Source organism: Electrona antarctica (assembly GCF_951216825.1).
Source record: "Electrona antarctica genome assembly, chromosome: 11".
Lineage (NCBI taxonomy): Eukaryota > Metazoa > Chordata > Actinopteri > Myctophiformes > Myctophidae > Electrona > Electrona antarctica.
The window spans coordinates 15127826-15146918 of NC_136792.1; the positions used below are offsets into that span (position 1 = coordinate 15127826).

The window sequence follows — 19093 nt, forward strand, 5'->3', positions numbered from 1 at the left end:
AGTGACACGCGGCAAAGGCTGTCGGGCTCGGGAGTCGAACCCGCAGCACGCCATCCGGCTGGCTTGGCAGCCTAGGTGCCCAGACGGTTATCAATATTGTTTTAACCAACACACCGATGTAAAGGGTGTTCTATAGCACTGATTTATGAAAAAAATATAAGATGGCTAAACGGGTGGAGTTAGCTGGTGTGGAAGATAGTTTGAGGATCCAATGGAGTTAGGAGGTTTTTGCCGAAGCACTTTAATACTTTCATTGGTTCAGTATGTTTTTATTTTTTAACCAACACACAGATGTAAAGGGTGTTCAATAGCATTGATTTATGAAAGAAAATCAAGAATGGAGTTAGGTGATTTATTCCGGACAGCAACCATGATTGTATTATTTGTTATTTCAATGCAATAATTGAAGAAACAAAAAAACATTTGGTCTTTGACCTAAAAAGGAAAACATTGAACTTTGAATGAGTATATTTTTTATTGTGTAGTTTTATTGTCAACTGGTAACACACAACACAGAACACAGCACTGGATTCACACAGAAACAGAAGAGTTCAGATTAGACAAACAGCTAATTATTTAAAAAACGAAACAAAATCTATAATATTCCCTTACAGATTATAGCAGGGGTCTTCAATAGGGCGTTCACGACCCCTAGAGTCCCCAGAGATACTACAGGGGGGCCTCCAAATCTTTCTGTGATAGGGACTTTTGCTAATTTTATTTTTACATTAACCATGAACCTTCGCATTCCTATTCTGGGGAGAACATTAAAGAGGTTTGGTGTGCAGGGAAAAAAGTACAGAGCCAAAGGTCAAGTTTACAAAGTATTGAGGGTTTAACTTAAATAATATATATCCAATATTGGGGGCTAATGAATCATCTCTCTCTCATGGGGTTCTTGGCCTGAGAAATATTGAAGACCCCTGGATTATAGATTACATTACATCCAGATGTGAGGTGTCGAGGACTGGGTAGGGATTATATATTACATTACATCCAGATGTGAGGTGTCGAGGACTGGGTAGGGATTAGGGAAGTGCAAACTCTTGTAGAATGCCATGTGCAAATTTTTAATCTGCAGTGTATTCCAGTAAATTAAATGTCCCTGGAGAGTGGAGAGCTCATATTCTGTATTGTAATCAGATAATGGTTACTTTTAGGGTGTGATCTGACTGGATTTAGGTGAGTTACTTTCTAAATGAAGTCTATTACAAAATGTTTCCCAAAATCACTTTACTCAAAGGGGATTTGTGTGTTATGTCTTTAAAGACAATAATACAGGTAGGTTTAGATACAGTTTTACTGAGGTTATAGGTTTAGGAATAAGGTTGGTTAGGTTCAACCATATAAGGTTACGTTTAGGAATACAGTGACGAGTCGACCGTTCCAAGGTCGCCGTATTTGCCCCGGGGCGAGCGTTTTTGTATTCACAGTTACTGGTCTCATTTGAAGATGGAATCAGGGAGGGGTTCAGAATTCACTCAACTCATGTTGAACCTCACTAGGCACAGGTGGCTTATAGCTTATGTCCTATAGCTTTGGTGTGAGATTGTATACATCAGTGGATACAAGGCACTATTCTCTGAACGCTGTGTTGGAGTTTATTAGCAGATTCCTTGTAGTTTCACTTTGTATTAATACTGGACCCCTATCATCATTAGTATTGTATCTATCTATCTATCTATCTATCTACCTACCTATCTACCTACCTATCTATCCTTTCCAATTCGTCAAGTATTCTTTTCATTTTGAAGGAATGCAACACAAAGAAATACTCTCCATCACAGGGTGAGTATAAATGATCATTTTGGAGGGTGAAGTCCTTTAATAATAAAAGCATTAGAGCTGTCAGCCCAGAGCCTATAGGCAGGCTGTGTGTCACTGTGTTAATCCAGTCTGGATGAAGACTATTAGAGACAGTATATTCTAGACAGACAATGGAGTCAAGTCGAGTCACATTCAGATTGACAACAAGCAGCGTCGAGGCAGAGCTGCGTTTACCTCCAGTCAGCTGTGAGCACGTGAGAATATAAAACCTGCTCCCACAGGCTATTAGGTTAAATACAGTGTGTTTGTGCATGTGAGTGTGTGCGTGTGAGTATGAGTGCGTGTGTGGTGTGTGTGGGAGGTGGCGAGTGAAGGCAGGTGATTGGTTGGTTGTTGGCTACCGATGTGCATTTCATGCGTCAGTGACGAATCCCCTGAGAAGACAAAATGAACAGGAACATGAACGTACTGAGGGAGGGGAGGGGGGCTCCCCAATCTTTGGCTGCCCAAAGACTTGGGGAGCCAAAACTTTGTGTGATAGTGAACCCAGCATCCCAACGCCTATTCTGATGGGGGACTTTCCGAAAATAGCAGATCTACAAGCTCATACTGCATCGCAGCTCAACACGTTGTGAGCTTGTAGATCACCTATTTTCAGTGAAGAGGTTTGGTGTAGAGGGGAAAAAGGTAGACCAAGCACAGAGCCATAGGTATTGATTGTTTTAAGTGATTAAATGTCTAAAAATACACATTAACCAATCTATTTATTGAAAATATTACAAACAAAAAACATTAACACAATTTTATACAATAGTGGAGGGTCCCTAAGGGGCCCTTATAAGCTTTATTGGCCTGGTACAGTGTCTGTAAGAGGTACTACCTGTCCACCGGAGGGCAGCTGGGAGCCAGTTCACAGAGGGGGCATGGCCTATCCTCGGCTGTTGGGTAGACGACTGATGCCGATCCTGTCGATGGGTACGTTAGCCCGTCGTCTTGGGGACTCTAACACCTTCCTGCAAGACAAGGTTTGATTCCATTTCAACCCAGAAGGCTTCTGATGTTCATTGGAGTGATGTTTCAACATGGCTGCCATGTTAGCAGGGGCAATACGATCCTCCTAATGCCCTGCTTCACAATCGTGGTTTCCTCCTAATGTCTCGTTTCCCCATGGTGGCTCTGGGGACCCATTTGGTTCCATGTATACGCTCTCAGAGCTATATGAACACTGAGGATTTGCAATGGTAGCTTGGGTTTTATTTGGATAGTGCTGAGCCCTCTCCTCAACGCCACCAGCCACACACGACTCCAACATCATCCTGAAGTATGCTGATGACACGACAGTGATAGGTCGCATTATCAACGGTGAGTCCGAGAGTACAGAGATGAGATCAGTTTACCGGCACTCTGTTGAGAACAGCCTCACCCTACACCGACGACAAGAGCTGCTCGTGGACTTCAGGAGGAGAGAGAATACATCGATGGAGCTACAGTGGATCACCGCCTGAAGAAGTGAAGAAGAAGCTCTGTGCTACAGCCTGGTATACGGGAAATTGCACTGCCCGAGAAAAATAATATTCACTCTCGTGTGAAGTGAGGGGCGCCCACTGTATGTATATCGGCCACATGGCATCTTACGTCGTCATTTAGTGCCCTAAACAAACATAGACGTCAGGCTGCCACATGACGTAATCTAAACAAACATATACGTCAGGCTGCCACATGACGTAATCTAAACAAACATATACGTCAGGCTGCCACATGACGTAATCTTCAGAACATATATGCCAGGCTGCCACATGACGTAATCTTCAGAACATAGACGTCAGGCTGCCACATGACGTAATCTTCAGAACATATACGTTAGGCTGCCACATGACGTAATCTTCAGAACATATACGTCAGGCTGCCACATGACGTAATCTTCAGAACATAGACGTCAGGCTGCCACATGACGTAATCTTCAGAACATAGACGTCAGGCTGCCACATGACGTAATCTTCAGAACATAGACGTCAGGCTGCCACATGACGTAATCTTCAGAACATATACGTCAGGCTGCCACATGACGTAATCTTCAGAACATAGACGTCAGGCTGCCACATGACGTAATCTTCAGAACATAGACGTCAGGCTGCCACATGACGTAATCTTCAGAACATATACGTTAGGCTGCCACATGACGTAATCTTCAGAACATAGACGTTAGGCTGCCACATGACGTAATCTTCAGAACATAGACGTCAGGCTGCCACATGACGTAATCTTCAGAACATATACGTCAGGCTGCCACATGACGTAATCTTCAGAACATATACGTTAGGCTGCCACATGACGTAATCTTCAGAACATATACGCCAGGCTGCCACATGACGTAATCTTCAGAACATATACGCCAGGCTGCCACATGACGTAATCTTCAGAACATATACGTTAGGCTGCCACATGACGTAATCTTCAGAACATATACGCCAGGCTGCCACATGACGTAATCTTCAGAACATATACGTTAGGCTGCCACATGACGTAATCTTCAGAACATATACGTTAGGCTGCCACATGACGTAATCTTCAGAACATAGACGTCAGGCTGCCACATGACGTAATCTTCAGAACATATACGTTAGGCTGCCACATGACGTAATCTTCAGAACATATACGTCAGGCTGCCACATGACGTAATCTTCAGAACATATACGTTAGGCTGCCACATGACGTAATCTTCAGAACATATACGTCAGGCTGCCACATGACGTAATCTTCAGAACATATACGTTAGGCTGCCACATGACGTAATCTTCAGAACATAGACGTCAGGCTGCCACATGACGTAATCTTCAGAACATATACGTCAGGCTGCCACATGACGTAATCTTCAGAACATATACGTCAGGCTGCCACATGACGTAATCTTCAGAACATAGACGTTAGGCTGCCACATGACGTAATCTTCAGAACATATACGTCAGGCTGCCACATGACGTAATCTTCAGAACATATACGTCAGGCTGCCACATGACGTAATCTTCAGAACATAGACATCAGGCTGCCACATGACGTAATCTTCAGAACATAGACGTTAGGCTGCCACATGACGTAATCTTCAGAACATATACGTCAGGCTGCCACATGACGTAATCTTCAGAACATATACGTCAGGCTGCCACATGACGTAATCTTCAGAACATAGACGTCAGGCTGCCACATGACGTAATCTTCAGAACATATACGTCAGGCTGCCACATGACGTAATCTTCAGAACATATACGTCAGGCTGCCACATGACGTAATCTTCAGAACATATACGTCAGGCTGCCACATGACGTAATCTTCAGAACATAGACATCAGGCTGCCACATGACATAATCTTCGCATGCATTGGAGGGCCCAAAAACCAACAGTGGGTGTTCCGGTCAGCAGAACTCAGTCATAACGGGAGGCCAGCTCCCCTCACTTAAGGAACTGTACGAGAAGAGGGGCGTGCCGTATCAAAGCTCAGCACATCATGGAGGACAGGCACCATCCCAGGCAGCCACACACTGTTCAAACCCTATACAATGGTCTACCGTAGCATCAAGGGCCAGAGCAGCAGGTTTATGAACAGCTTCCACCCGGCTAACATCGGACTGTTGTCGAACAAGGCATGATCATCGCCTGTCATCAGATTTCCCTTGGACTTTTTAAAAATGTTATCTCATGGACCTACCTGTGGATTATACCAGTGGTGGAAAAAGTACTCACATTCTTTACTTAAGTAAAAGTATCAATACTGCTATATAGAAATAATCTGTTACCCTTAAAAGTCCAGAACTCTAAGTAGAAAGTACTCATTATGCAGAATGTCCCGTTTCAAGTTTTCAAATGTTTAAACATGCTTTGAAAATAGCAGATCTACAAGCTCACAATGCGTCGCATCGCAGACGCATCATTGTGAGCTTGTAGATCGGCTATTTTCAAATGGCCGAAATGCACTGAAACTCGTCTTGCACTATAGGAGCAGGTACCAGCTGCTATATGCTCATTGCTCATGCACCTGATTTCTAAATCTCATGTATATACTCGGGTACTATATTATTTTCCTTCCCCTTACCCCTCTCCCTTCTTTCTCTTTTCTGGAAACAATCAAAAACACTGGAGCTTGCGCCAGTGGCGTATCCAGGAATTACGTTTTGGGCAGACAAGATGTGTTAATTGTCGTCTACCCGTGCACAAACGTAGCACTAAAGATTTTCAAAGAGATATACCTGCCAGACGAGTAGTATACAAAGGCTGAAAGGCATGCATTTACATTCCAATGGGTGATTGAGGGTCGCGCTCTACCGCAACGGCCAATCAGCTGTCCAATAATAGTTCTCAGGTCTTGTTTTTGTCCTTTTTCTCTCATTGTATGGATCTTGGCCAGGCCAGAAATGGATTTGAACAGGCGGACGCCTGCCCTCGCCTTATTGTAGATACGCCTCTGGCTTGCGCAAAAACTAATTTCACGGTTCACCCACTAACCAACCCAATGTTTAGAACTGGTGCCTCATTGACCATAATGCAGACCACGGCCACTTTGCCATTAAGTTATTATAGGCAGGGGTGGTAACTATAGTAAGTGCAATTTGCAATTGACAGCCCATATACCTCCAAACAGAAAAGCCCTATCTGATTGTATTAAAATACATCAAACTCAACAACATTGCAGCTGTACGAAAAGATTGAATTGTCATCTTCTTTCTATCTGCAAGGTGTCTGTTTCATAAACATCCACTGTAGACATGTTATGAGCTACTTTCTCTTCTAGTAGAATTATTTTTCTAAGTGTTTGAGTTTGGAAGTGCTCGTCGGATATCACTGAACGGCCCTGCATACCACCTTTTTTAATTTGCACATACAGTAATCCAGGGGGTAGCAGGACGTTGCTTTACTGAAAATGAGTGCTTCCAAGCTCCAATGGAAAGATGGCCGCGGTCTGCATATTTACCTCTGTTTTGTCCCCTGTTTGGTTTCCATGGAGCTGATTGACAGGCGGTCTAGTGGCGTGTTGTTGCCGGGGAAACTCCTCTTCCTCTTTGGCTCCATGACGTCGTTCTCCGTCCGCACCATGTGGTCCAGTAGGAGGAGCTTAGCCGATAGCTCCTCCCCTGTCTTGTCGACTGTGGGGCGGGGCTGCAGTGCCACCCCTCTGTCTATATACTGGAACACAATACAATCCTGGGTTAATATGTGTCTATCTACTGCACTGGTTCCCAAACACTGGTCTCAGGTCTGGACCCATTTGTGGGTCGGGACATATTTTTGGGGGTCCCTATCTTTTTTGTTTCCTACAGTTTGTTTGGAATTATTATTACATTTTTCAAAAACATTTCCAAAAAAGCTATACATTTTTTGTAAAAATAAATATATCACATTTTCAGTAATTTCATGAAGAAATTCCATTAATTAGAAAACAAAAGTTCTACAAGCTCGCGGTGCGAAGCGACGCATTGTGCGCTTGTAGATCTGCTATTTAGATCTGGTTTAGCACTGACAAAAATAGAGCGCCTAGAGTCCGGGCCGCTATGCGGTCCTCACACCAGTGTCGCACCACCGATCCAACCGATATGTGTCATAGTGTCATACTGCAGTAACTGTACTGTACTATAATATACAGTATAGGCATTATACTGTATGGGTGTGTCAGGGTTTGTTTATGGTTATGTCATGTGTGAGTCATAGTGACATGTCTATAAATTGGTGTATCCATGTCCCACCCGGCTATGCAATACCCGTTGTCAGAGTACCCGTTCCACCCATCTGTCTGTGTCCCTTTTGTGCCCATATATGGAGATTGCTGTATCTGTCTCTGTGTCCCTTTATTCCTATATAGAGTTCTGTTTCAGACATGCCCAAATATGAAGTGTTGTGATGTCAGAACAGGCCAGCTCCATAAATGGGTGATCAGGTCCAGAGCCCGGGAAGAGGCGTTTGTGCTGGTTCTGGACAATGGTGTATCCGACGGACTCGACACCCGGCACTATACACTCCCTGTGGTGGTGTGGAACGCGTGTGTCGAATTTGAAGGCGGTGGGGCAAACGGTTCCCGAGTTGCGTGGATTACAGATGTATGTACACTCGCACAGAGACTTGGTGCATTTATAGTTAGACTACAGCGGTGCCCGTTGGGCACTGGCCTACCCAGATATTATGCGTTGGAGCCTCTACAGCGGTGCCCGTTTTTGTCAGGCATGCCCAAATATGGAGTCTCTATGCAGACGTAAGAATGATGTCAGAACAGTTCTTTGTCAGGCATGCCCAAATATGGTGTCTGGCCCGGGCAGAGGCCTTTTGTGGCAGTTCTGGACAACTGTGGGGTCCGACCGACTCAACACCAGGCATTGCACTCCCTGTGGGGGTGTGGAACGCGTGTGTCGAATTTGAAGTAGGTGGGGTGAACGGTTCTCGAGTTGCAGACGTACAGAGACTTGGTGCATTTATAGTTAGATATAGATTATTAACTAGAGCTTACTCTCTGATTCTGATCTTGTAAATCACTCTGGATGAGATAAGAGAGACAGATACAATGTAAATGTTGTAAGTCACTCTGGAAAAGAACATCTGCTAAATGGCTACATTGTAAAAGAAAATAAGTCAGTCAGTGTTTCAGCACCATAGACAGCACCTTATTTTGTCCAGACAAAGGCAGTCTTTGTTGGATTTTTTCCCCCCAATCAAATAACATTACTTTGGCTACAATATTTTTTTTTACCAAAACGTATAATAATAATAAAGAATAAATTACAATCATAAGATTGAATGCAACAATCAATGAAGGAAAGCATTTCATTTATTTTTTCATTTTTATCCCACGATTTTGTAACCCATTTTTTGACCAGTGTCAATTATCTAATGTAATCCTGGGCACTACACTTCCTCTGCCAACCTGGGGGGGCAGCGGACTGACCTCATGCTTCCTTCTATGCATGAGTAGTCCAAGCTGCTTCTTTTCACCTAACGGGAGAGTTTACATGGCCGAACGTAGAGAATGGAAGGAACACGTTATTCCAACCAGTTCCTTTCCCCTCCATCAGCTGACCAGGGCGATGTAGTTTAGAGACCAGGATTACTGCATGTTTTTTGTGAGGGTATACCTACCCTAGGGCACACGGGGAGAACATGCAAACTCCACACAGAAAGGCCCTTTCGTCAACCCCGCCTCGGGTATGGGCACTGATACCGGAGGAGGAGGAGAGGACACGCGCCCAGCGTCCCCAGCGGGAATCTGCCCAGGACCGTCTAGCTGTGAGGCGACAACACTTCAAACATTTCCACCAACCCCTGTAACACCAGCAATCAACATCCATCCATCTTTAACCGCTTATCCGTAGTCAGGTCGCGGGGGCAACAGCTCCACCAGAGAGCTCCAGATTTCCCTCTCCAGAGAAACATTAGTAACTTCCTCCTGGTTCCAAGATCAGTGAGTCAATGTAATCCCTCCATCTCATCCTTGGTCTGCCCAAGAATCTCCTCCCAGTGGGACGTGTATCGAGGACCTCCCTTGGGAGACACTCAAGAGGCAGTCTCCTCCTTTCCAGGCGAAGAGACGCGAGAGAGACTTCTCCAAGTCTCTCTCGTGTAAATGCACTTCTCACCCTATATCTCTAAGGGAGATTCCAGCCACCCGTCGAAGAAAACTCATTTCGGCCGCTTGCATTCGCAACCTTATTCTTTTGCTCATGACCCACACTTCATCTCCGGCTGTTCTCCGTCCTCCCCTCACTCGTGAACAAGACCTCGAGATACTTAAACTCCTTCACCTGGGGTAATGTCTCATTCCCTACAATCACTGAACAATCAATCAATTCCCAATCAACATTAATCGACCTATTACCTCAAATCTGATAATTTTCTCAGCTCTTTTTTTATTTGAGGTCACTTGTGTTTTCAAACTGCCGTATGTAGTACGCAGCTCCAACATGCGCATACGGATGCATTCTCAAACTCGTCACACGTTGGCATGGTTTTGCTACTAAGGCCATGCAGTGACTGGATGATGTTTTTGTAATTAATGCATAAATTAATGTGTAGCTATATATGATTATATTGTAGAATTTGTTGAAATTGCTCGTCAGTAAATGGATTGAAACGACAAAAATACCTCTTTGGTTTCCAGGCAGCACATTTTTCACTTCACCTCACTTTAATTCAGGGCAGGGGCTGCCACATAGAAGGCTCTATCACCGATTGTCCGCTTTTTGCCGTGACGGATGGTGATGATGGTCATATACCAACTCACCCCGCGTAAAGTGAAGATATGTCGCCCTGGAATTCCAGAAAGTGCGGACAACCCGGCCCAAAGACGCGGGAGGGCCCCTTGGAAGGAAAGCCAGGTGGGAAATTCTTGAATTCATAGTTTTCCTGCTCATAAGATGAGGAACAAAATAGTGTCTGCTAGACAATGTGCTTAATTCAGTGTGGGGTATTACTGGTATTTTGTTCATGTCCATTTTTGTTGAATAATTCTATTGTTTATTAACAGTGTAGTTTAGACCATATCATAGAAGTGGAAGGCACAGGCTAAAACAAACAAAAGAAATACATAAAGCATTATACTGTCCATAGAAGTTCCTGTGAACTCCTGTTGAAAAGCTCCATAGATGGAGCAGACTTTCCTAGTGGTTTGAACATAAAGACTTCAGGCCCGGGTGGTTCCTGCTAAATTCATCCATGTGGTCCTTCTGAGGATGACGTGAAGAAGTACTGCCTGGAACCTGAAGTACAGTACAGTCCACTGGGCCTGTCCTGGCCATAGTGTGGGAGAGACAGAACATGAGTCCAACCCAACTGAGTGGGAAGCCTGGCAGCATCCATGGTCTGCATCAACATTGGAAAGCACATCCATGGCAGTGACAAAAGCAACCACATGGCTACCTTGGCTACCACATGATGTCACACACAATGCCAGGCAAAAAATGGTCTCTTGCAAACGCGAGCGGCAAGTCCCATATGTGGCAGAGACCTGGTGGGGCCCCACGCATGTGCGGCAGAGTCTCGGTGGGTGCAGGACACCCCCTGGGCCCAAAGACCTTTTCAAGCCATCCATAATGTATAGCCTCTGAAAAAAAAATGTGTGAAAACATCCTTGGCTTGCTACTTTGTTTCCAAGCATAAAAACTCTATCAATAAGATACTCCGGAGCAGCGAGATGCCCTTTTTTTTCCTTCTTTGTTTGTTTATTGTTTATTTCTTTTATTTTATTTTTTTATGGTAAAATTCAGTCCTCAAAGTTGTCATTATATCCAAGGTACTTTTGCTAAAAGAAAAGAAAAGTCTCTTGGACCGGGACCGATTGAAGTGTACTCGGATACGGATCGCTGCTATATGAATGCATTGAATACAGTTGAATGAAGTTTTCGGATGAATCAAGGCCAATGTGAATCATGGCCAGCGGGGACCAGGCAATCATATTCAGGAACAGTTCAAACTGACTCATCTAGGCCTTGGCCAAGGCTGGGGAGGGCTGGGAAGGCCTCAGGGTCGTCCACGTTGGGCACAGACAGTCCACTTGTCCTGTCGCTCCTTCCTCCACCACGGGGCATCCTGGCAGGGATACGATCGCGAGGCTCACGGGCCTCTCCTCGCCCGCGGCCGCGATGACCTGAGACTCCAAAGTTGATTTCCAACTTTTTGTCTTTTTTGACTGTCTTCCGGACATGGTGCTCGTCCTCTGCTTTAGGAGGCTCTTCGTCACTCAGAGTACTGGCTTTCTTCCCATGCAGCACTTTCGTAGAGTCTGCGCCCCCGGTGACCTTGCGGATGTTGAACTCCATCTTGGCGCGTTCCTTTTCCTGCTTGGCCTTGTATTCGTCCAGAGACATCTCCTTGGGGCCTTCCTCCTTCTTCACTTCTACCTCATTGTCCTTGTTCTTGGTGTCCGCGGCCGGATGCTCCTCAACCTGGTTCATGTCATCCTTGCCAGTGTCCTCGTTGTGAGATCCACTTCCACCACGTTTCTCATCTTTCCGGGATTTATCGCTACCAATGTGTCGGTCAAATTCCTGTCTACTCCGGGAGTCGAAACCATCCATACGGCCCGTGCCGCCACGTCCTCTGCCCCCACGTCCACCCCTGGCACCTCCACGTCCTCTCATGGACCTTTCACCAACAGGCTTCACCACGGAGAATTCACCTCCCCCCTCTGCTTTCTCAGCGCCTTCACCAGCAGGAATCTCCGACGCGGCACGGCGTGAGGGACTCCTGTCTGGAGGGTGGTGAGCTTCTCCGGGACCCTCACCCTCAGACCTGCCACCTGTCCTTGGCCTGCGACCTTCGCCCTCGGGCCTGCGACCTTCGCCCTCGGGCCTGCGACCTTCGCCCTCGGTCCTGTGACCTTCGCCCTCGGTCCTGTGACCTATCCTCGGCATGGGACCCTCACCCTCGGGCCTGGAACCCATCCTCGGCTTGGGACCCTCATACCTGCCACCCATCCTTGGCTTGGAACCCTCGTACCGGTCACCCGTCCTTGGCTTGAGACCCTCGTACCGGTCACCCGTCCTCGGCTTGGGGCCCTCATACCTGCCACCCATCCTTGGCCTGGGACCCTCACCCTCGGGCCTGTTGCCCATCCTCGGTCGCTGGTCGCCATCCTTCTTGACAGACACTGGTGCCTGGGTCTCCTCCTCCTTCTTGTCAGAAAGGGGGCTCTTTTCTTTGACTTCCTGTTGCTCCGTCTTGGCGGTACCAGGAACAGGAGCTGCAGTCTTTATCTTTGGCTGCTTCAGCAGCTCAAACGGGTCCGACTCGGAGTCCTCACCCAGTAAACCGAATGATTGGAACCGATTGGTTATGGCACAGCCAAATTCAAATTCTTGCATTTCTCTGGCCATGATGGTGCTCCTTGAGCACGATATGATATTATTTTAATATTAACCAAAAGGCAGGCTCTGGAAATACCCTGTGCTACACAGCCTGTTCAGAGGGAGTTGTTGGTGGTGGATTTGTTGCTATAAGTAAAAAACATTATGCCTGTATAGAACTCAATTAGGAATTCTGTATCGTCACTGCTATTGTGCTGAAACTGGAAAGAATCATCATTCTGACAAAAACTATCCCAGGGACTAAAATAAACTAGATTTAACACTACCTTTTAAAGTACTTGGTTGTGATGACAAGATTGTGATGTCATTGCATGATGATGTCATTGCGTAAACTCACACTCCTAAATTGTCAGGCAACTTTGTAGTACTAGAGGTTCGTCATGCGGTCTGGACTGATATGTCCAAATATGGAGATCTCTGTACTTGTCAGTCCTTGTCCCCTTTATGCCCAATTGCCCATATATGGAGATCCCTGATGTCATCATATTCCCCAAGATAAAATATGAAATCTACACTATTAGTTGATTTTATCCGTGACTTATCCGTTAAACCATCCGTGTCACATGTGCACAAGAACCAGCTCGTAAAAAACAAAACGTTAAAAGACTTTTTAGGGTTTACCGTTTACCCTTACAGATATCTTACAAATATGCGTGCATGCGTGCGTGCGTGCGTGCGTGCGTGCGTGCGCGTGTGGTGTGAGTGTTACCTGTGGTATTCCCCGGGCAATGTGGAGACAGTCCACACTGCGGTCGAGTAGAGAGACAGACAGGATACAGGACAGCAGAACACAGCCAAGCATCTACAAAGAATATATATATTATACTTTACATGTGATATAATATAATGTCTTCCATAATACCTTTCAAAAAGGTTATTTTGTGTCTCGATATTTGCATATAGCCTATAAATGTAGTATCTTTCTGTCTGTCCATAGTCATACCTGCCTACGTTCTGTATTTAGTTAGTTACTTAGTTGTACTTTATTGACACAATTGGGTTGACTAATATTGGGCCCAAACAACAGTTGAAAATCCACAAATACAAAAACTTTAAATATACATTAAAAATAGAATATACAATACACAACACAAGATCCCTTGACTCATACAAAATGTATAAGTAATGTATCCATCCATCCATCCAGCCTCTGTCTGTCTGTCTGTCTGTCTGTCTGTCTGTCTTGTCTGTCTGTCTGTCTGTCTGTCTGTCTGTCTGTCTGTCTGTCTGTCTGCGTGCGTGTGTGTGTGCGCGCATGCCCCTGTGCGTTCTATCTCTGTGTCCGGCGGGTCCTGTCAGGTTTCATTCATCCAGACTCTCTCCTTATTTACCTTTACCCACAATCCATCTGTGAAAACACAGCGATCGGGGTGCTGTGAGCAACGCCCAGACAAACAGCGGGAACGCTGGATACGCACAGGAAGTTATAATATTATGACTAGACATAGGGTGCGAGGGAGGGAGTGGCATCATCTGATGACCTGACCCGAGTCAATAATAATGAATTAATGTGAATGATATTCATAAAAACAATAAGGTTTATTGGTACCACACCTGACATATCTGTTTCCCAAACACTGGGTTGGGACCCATTTGTGAGTCACGACTCGAGTAATTTTACAAAATCTATGAGATTTCATAAATAATACAGATTTTAAAAAGAAGTAGTGAAAATAGCCGATCTACAAGCTTGCAACGCGGCACGAAGCGATGCGTTGTGCGCTTGTAGATCTGCTATTTTCACTAGTTTGGGTCCCGGGCAAAATCTCTCTTTGGGTCTCGACCTGAAAGGTTTGGGAACCACTGCTTTATAGACGAATCCACAGAGGGGTGCCCTCTTATAGGTCGTCCTCAGACGAGCCCTCCATCGTTGCTTTCATAGTCATCCCGGTTCTCCATAAATCTGGCCATGCAGTTCGTTGGTGCTTTGCTCTCCTGCATCGTTCTTGAGTACATCCACATATTTTAGCGTGGGACGTCCTCGTGATCGATGCCCGTGTGTTGGTTCCCAGAGCACCAGTTTGCTGGCTGGCAGTTCTTGATGCCTTTGGCAGTGTCCTGCTATAGTCTCATTCTCCTGGCTACTATTTACCGCATTAAAGGACCACTTCACCACTTTTCAACTTCTCTTGGTCCTAACTAATGTTCATGATAAAATACCATAATTTTTTCCTACTCAGTCTGTGTCTCATAGGAAGGCTGTGGGCAGTTCAGAAACCCGTCCACCAGTGACATCATCGATGGTGAATCCAAGCTAATAGAAACGGCAGGCTTTCTTTTCCTGAAAAGTTGCAATGCAAAAGTTGAAGCCATCGTTCTCACGATAATAAAAATCTAAATATATTTTAAAACAAATCTTGCCTACTGATGATGTCACTGGTGGACGGGTGTCCGAACTGCCCAAAGCCCTCCTATGAGACAAAGACTGAGTAGGAAAAAAATGGTGGTGTTTTATCATGAACATTAGTGAGGACCAATTATATGAAGAGATGTTGAAAAGTGGTGAGGTGGTCCTTTAACTGATTGCACCTGGGCTACGGGGCACTAATCTATGGAGCAGTGCCCTGGAGACCAGGTGTAGCTAATCAGCTAATGCGGTACACCTCAGTAATGGCACCTCTCTGTGGATTCGTCTATAGGCAGCGCTGGGACAGAGTAAGACAGAATGCTACAAGTAAAAGGCCTGTCAAATATACCTTACAGCAGGGGTGTCCAAACCTTTTTCAAAGGGGGCCATTTTAGAAAACACCCAAGGGCCAACTACATAATGTACCTTCAGATATAAACGATTCTATTCAACTAGCATTGTCAATATTTAATATCAATGGTCTTTTGTCAGGTGTGTGCTGTGAACAAAAAGTGTAACTCAGCCTTTTTTCAGCCTTATGTCACATTACCAAATGTAACCAAGCAAGCAAGGTAAAAAGAAAAAAGAGAAGAAATAGAAGGAACAAGGAACACTGGCAAATTATACTCTGGGAAATGCCCAGGTTAAAAAACTTGAATGTAAAAATGTCCCATACTGTTCATAATACAACTCAGGTATGAAGCTGTGGGCCGTATAAAATTCGCCCCAGGGCTGCATTTGGCCTGCGGGCCGCACTTTGGACACAGCTGCCTTACAGTGTCAAAGTAAGACGTACAAGCTTGCTGTGAGCTTGTACCTCTTACTTTGACTTCTATATTTGAAGATCATCGAAAATGTTTGGGCACTTTAGGCCATATATATAAATTTGGGGATTCCTTGGCACGAGATTCAGCTACAGCTGTACTCAGTTACTTTCGAGCACTGAAATAAAGGGGAAAAAGAGATTACAGGCATCGCGTCAGGACACACAATGTGAGCCTAGCGGTGGCGTTACAAAGAACACACCAGTTTGATGAGTCCTGCGTATCTGAGTAAGATGGACACGCCTCAGGGCCTTCCCTCTACACAAACACATGACATCACGCCCTATTCTACACAGGCTTTCACATGAACCTCCTTTATACTGCAAGCCCTATATACGCAAATCAACTCCCAGCAGCAGACCAGCTTGGAGATGGAGATGGATCGGGCAACACGCTGCGCAACACCAGTGTCAAACACACCACCAGACAGGCTTTGACTTGGAACCCAGCCTCAAGGGAAGAGAAACAGACAGGCCGGTCCAAAAAACACCTGGCGGACGGGATCTCCAGGCAGACACCAAAGAGACTACAGGGTTGGGATCATTAAGGGTTTTATCGATTCCAGTTCCTTAACGACTCCCTCTTAACAGTCCAATTCCTTAACGATTCCTATAGGGGGTTCCAAATGGACCCACAGGTCTGTATAAAGACATCCATTGAAGGATGCGTAACACTTTTCTTTCAAAATTGGCCCTGGAAAAAAAAAAAGGATCAGATCCATGGACTGACCAGCTGAGCAGAGGTCTCATTTCTGTTTCCACCCGGTGCAAATTGCATAAGCTGTAATCCTGGGTGCTATATCCCTCTGCCAACCTGGGGAGAGCCCCGAACTTAGCTAATGCTTCCTTCAATGAGTGAAGGAAGCAGGCCGCTTCTTGTCACCTGACGGGGTGAGTTTCCCCGGACGTAGCGTGTGGAAGGAACACGTTATTCCAACCAGTTCCCTTCCACTCCATTAGGCTGGCCAGTGGGAGGCAGTATAGAGACCAGGATTACTGGTTTTATGTGAGGGTACCTACCCTAGGGGACATGGGGAGAACATACAAACTCCACACATAGAATGGCCCTTTTGCCAACCCCATGGGTATGGGCACTGATGACGCGGAGGAGAGAACACGCCCCCAGCGCCCACTGCGTCTCCGCCTTGAACCCAGGACCTTCTAGCTGTGAGGCGACAGCTCTACCGCCTGTGCCACCGTGCCCCTAACCCACCCTTTCTTTTTTAATATTTGCTACTACCACCAAGTTCTGCGGCTCCCCCCGCGCCCGCGCCCTAGGCTTCCGTGGAGTTTGCTTGGGTTTCCTAGGGTAATTGGTACATACACCTGCCAGTTCCCTTGAGCAAGGCACTGGCATTACCATTGAACTTGGGCACCTCCATTAATCACTTTCAACCCTGTTTTGTCATCTCAGCAATCCATCTCCCAGGGGTCTTGCGCATTGTAACGGGGATAGAATCCTGTCTTCTCGGCCCATACCGACAATAAGCCTCTCCGACTTACTTGCTTACTTGGTTAGAGTGGTTAACCAGGCTAATTCTATACACTACTAGAAAACCCCCGAAATCCGTACATATTACGCTGAAATCCTCTCCATTAACCGCCTTATAGTTTTAGACCACGACAGAGGGGTGCCGTCTCAAGCGAACTTGAGCAACGAGAGCCACCACCAAGCGAGCTAAAGCAAGCGAGTTGCCGGATCTAGTTGTAACCCGACACAGAATGGTGAATAATGTTGTGGGAATGCTTTTGCCCCAACTGAGATAACGGGATGAAAGCCATGCCACGTCGTGGTCAAAACAGTAGTAGTCTTTTTTTCTTTTCTTTTCTTTTTTAATTTTTATCCCACGATTTTGCAACCCAGTTTTTTCACCCAGTGCCAATTATCTAATGTAATCATGGGCGCTACACTTCCTCTGCCAACCTGGGGGGGCAGCGGACTGACCTCATGCCTCCTTCTATGCATGAGGAGTCCAAGCTGCTTCTTATCACCTGACGGGGGAATTTCCCTGGCCGGACGTAGCGTGTGGAAGTAACACATTATTCCGACCAGTTCCTTTCCCCTCCATCAGGCGCCCCGGCTGGCCAGGGGGAGGTCGTTTTAGAGACCAGGATTACTGCATGATTTTGTGAGCGTACCTACCCTAGGGCACACGGGGAGAACATGCAAACTCCACACAAAAAGGCCCTTTCGCCAACCCCGCCTCGGGTATGGGCCCTGATGACGCAGAGGAGGGAATACGCCCCCAGCGCCCACAGCGTCCCCAGCGGGAATCAAACCCAGGACCTTCTAGCTGTGACCTGTGAGGCGACAGCACTACTGACTGTGCCACCGTGCCCCTCTAAAACAGTAGTAGTCTAATACTGAGGTTCCCAAAGTGGGGTCCAGGCCTCCAGGGACAAATGGAACCGGGGAAAAATGGAATGGTTCCATTTGTACACTCTCAGAGTTAAATTAACATTGATTTTACAATATAAGAGTCTCAGAGATAGAAATGCCATTAAATGGGGGTCCATAGCCTGTTGCATATCAAACTGGGGGTCCTTGAACAACGAAAATAGATGAAACAAATCTACAAGTTCACAACGTGTAGGCATCTTTGTCGTGTTGTGAACTTGTAAATCTGCTATTTATGCTACCTTTGAAATGGAGCTGCTTAGTGCGCCGCTCTCTGCTCCTCAGGATGGGTCGGATACAGAGGACAGTTTTACCCCAAGAGGAAACCAGAGCACACCTTAACCTTAACACCAGGTTCACACACACACACACACACACACACACACACACACACACACACACACACACACACCAAACAGTATCCAAGAGTGTTAGTGTGGTTGAGATGTATTGTCCAGCAACATGGGCTAATTTTAGCATTTTCCATCTCCAGAAATAAGTAGCAATTCATAGCATCACACGCACACTCACATGCACATGCACGTGCACGCTCACACACACACACTGCCTATGTCAAACACACTATTCCATCACATGCACGGACAAACTTTGTCATACACACCTGGAGACATGCACACGCGTGCACGTGCATTGACACGTCTACTCATGCATAGCCTCCTGGACAGATGCTGCAGAGTGTTCACATACGAATTCTTCCATTCACAAAAATAAATGCAACCTCTTCACAATGTGTCCTATGCACAACACCACATGCTATGCATACTGTAGTACTAATGTGCTACTGTGCAGAATGTAATATAGGCCACATATATCATTTTAATAATGTGCTACTGTGCAGAATGTAATATACACACATATTATACATTGGAAAGTAGCTAAGTACATTAATACTTTAGTACTGT

General features: G+C 45.8%; 2 protein-coding genes across 2 annotated transcripts in view; both read right to left on the reverse strand.

Annotated features, from left to right (window-relative positions):
- Window positions 1–1692: 1692 nt before the first annotated feature.
- Window positions 1693–19093, reverse strand: part of ostn (osteocrin) — an 18937-nt gene continuing 1536 nt past the window's right edge. Inside the window, exons 2-5 of the mRNA XM_079514472.1 lie at window positions 13312–13404; window positions 6731–6942; window positions 2648–2780; window positions 1693–2201 (exon numbers count right to left, since the gene is read on the reverse strand). Coding sequence (XP_079370598.1) covers window positions 2696–2780; window positions 6731–6942; window positions 13312–13404 — 390 coding nt within the window. The 3' untranslated portion in view covers window positions 1693–2201; window positions 2648–2695. The remainder of the gene's footprint in view (window positions 2202–2647; window positions 2781–6730; window positions 6943–13311; window positions 13405–19093) is intronic.
- Window positions 11205–12611, reverse strand: LOC306932903 (SERPINE1 mRNA-binding protein 1-like; the record flags this gene model as incomplete). The annotated part of the gene is made up of 1 exon (XM_079514878.1): window positions 11205–12611. One exon carries the CDS (start codon window positions 12609–12611, stop codon window positions 11205–11207), a length of 1407 nt encoding a protein of 468 aa, XP_079371004.1.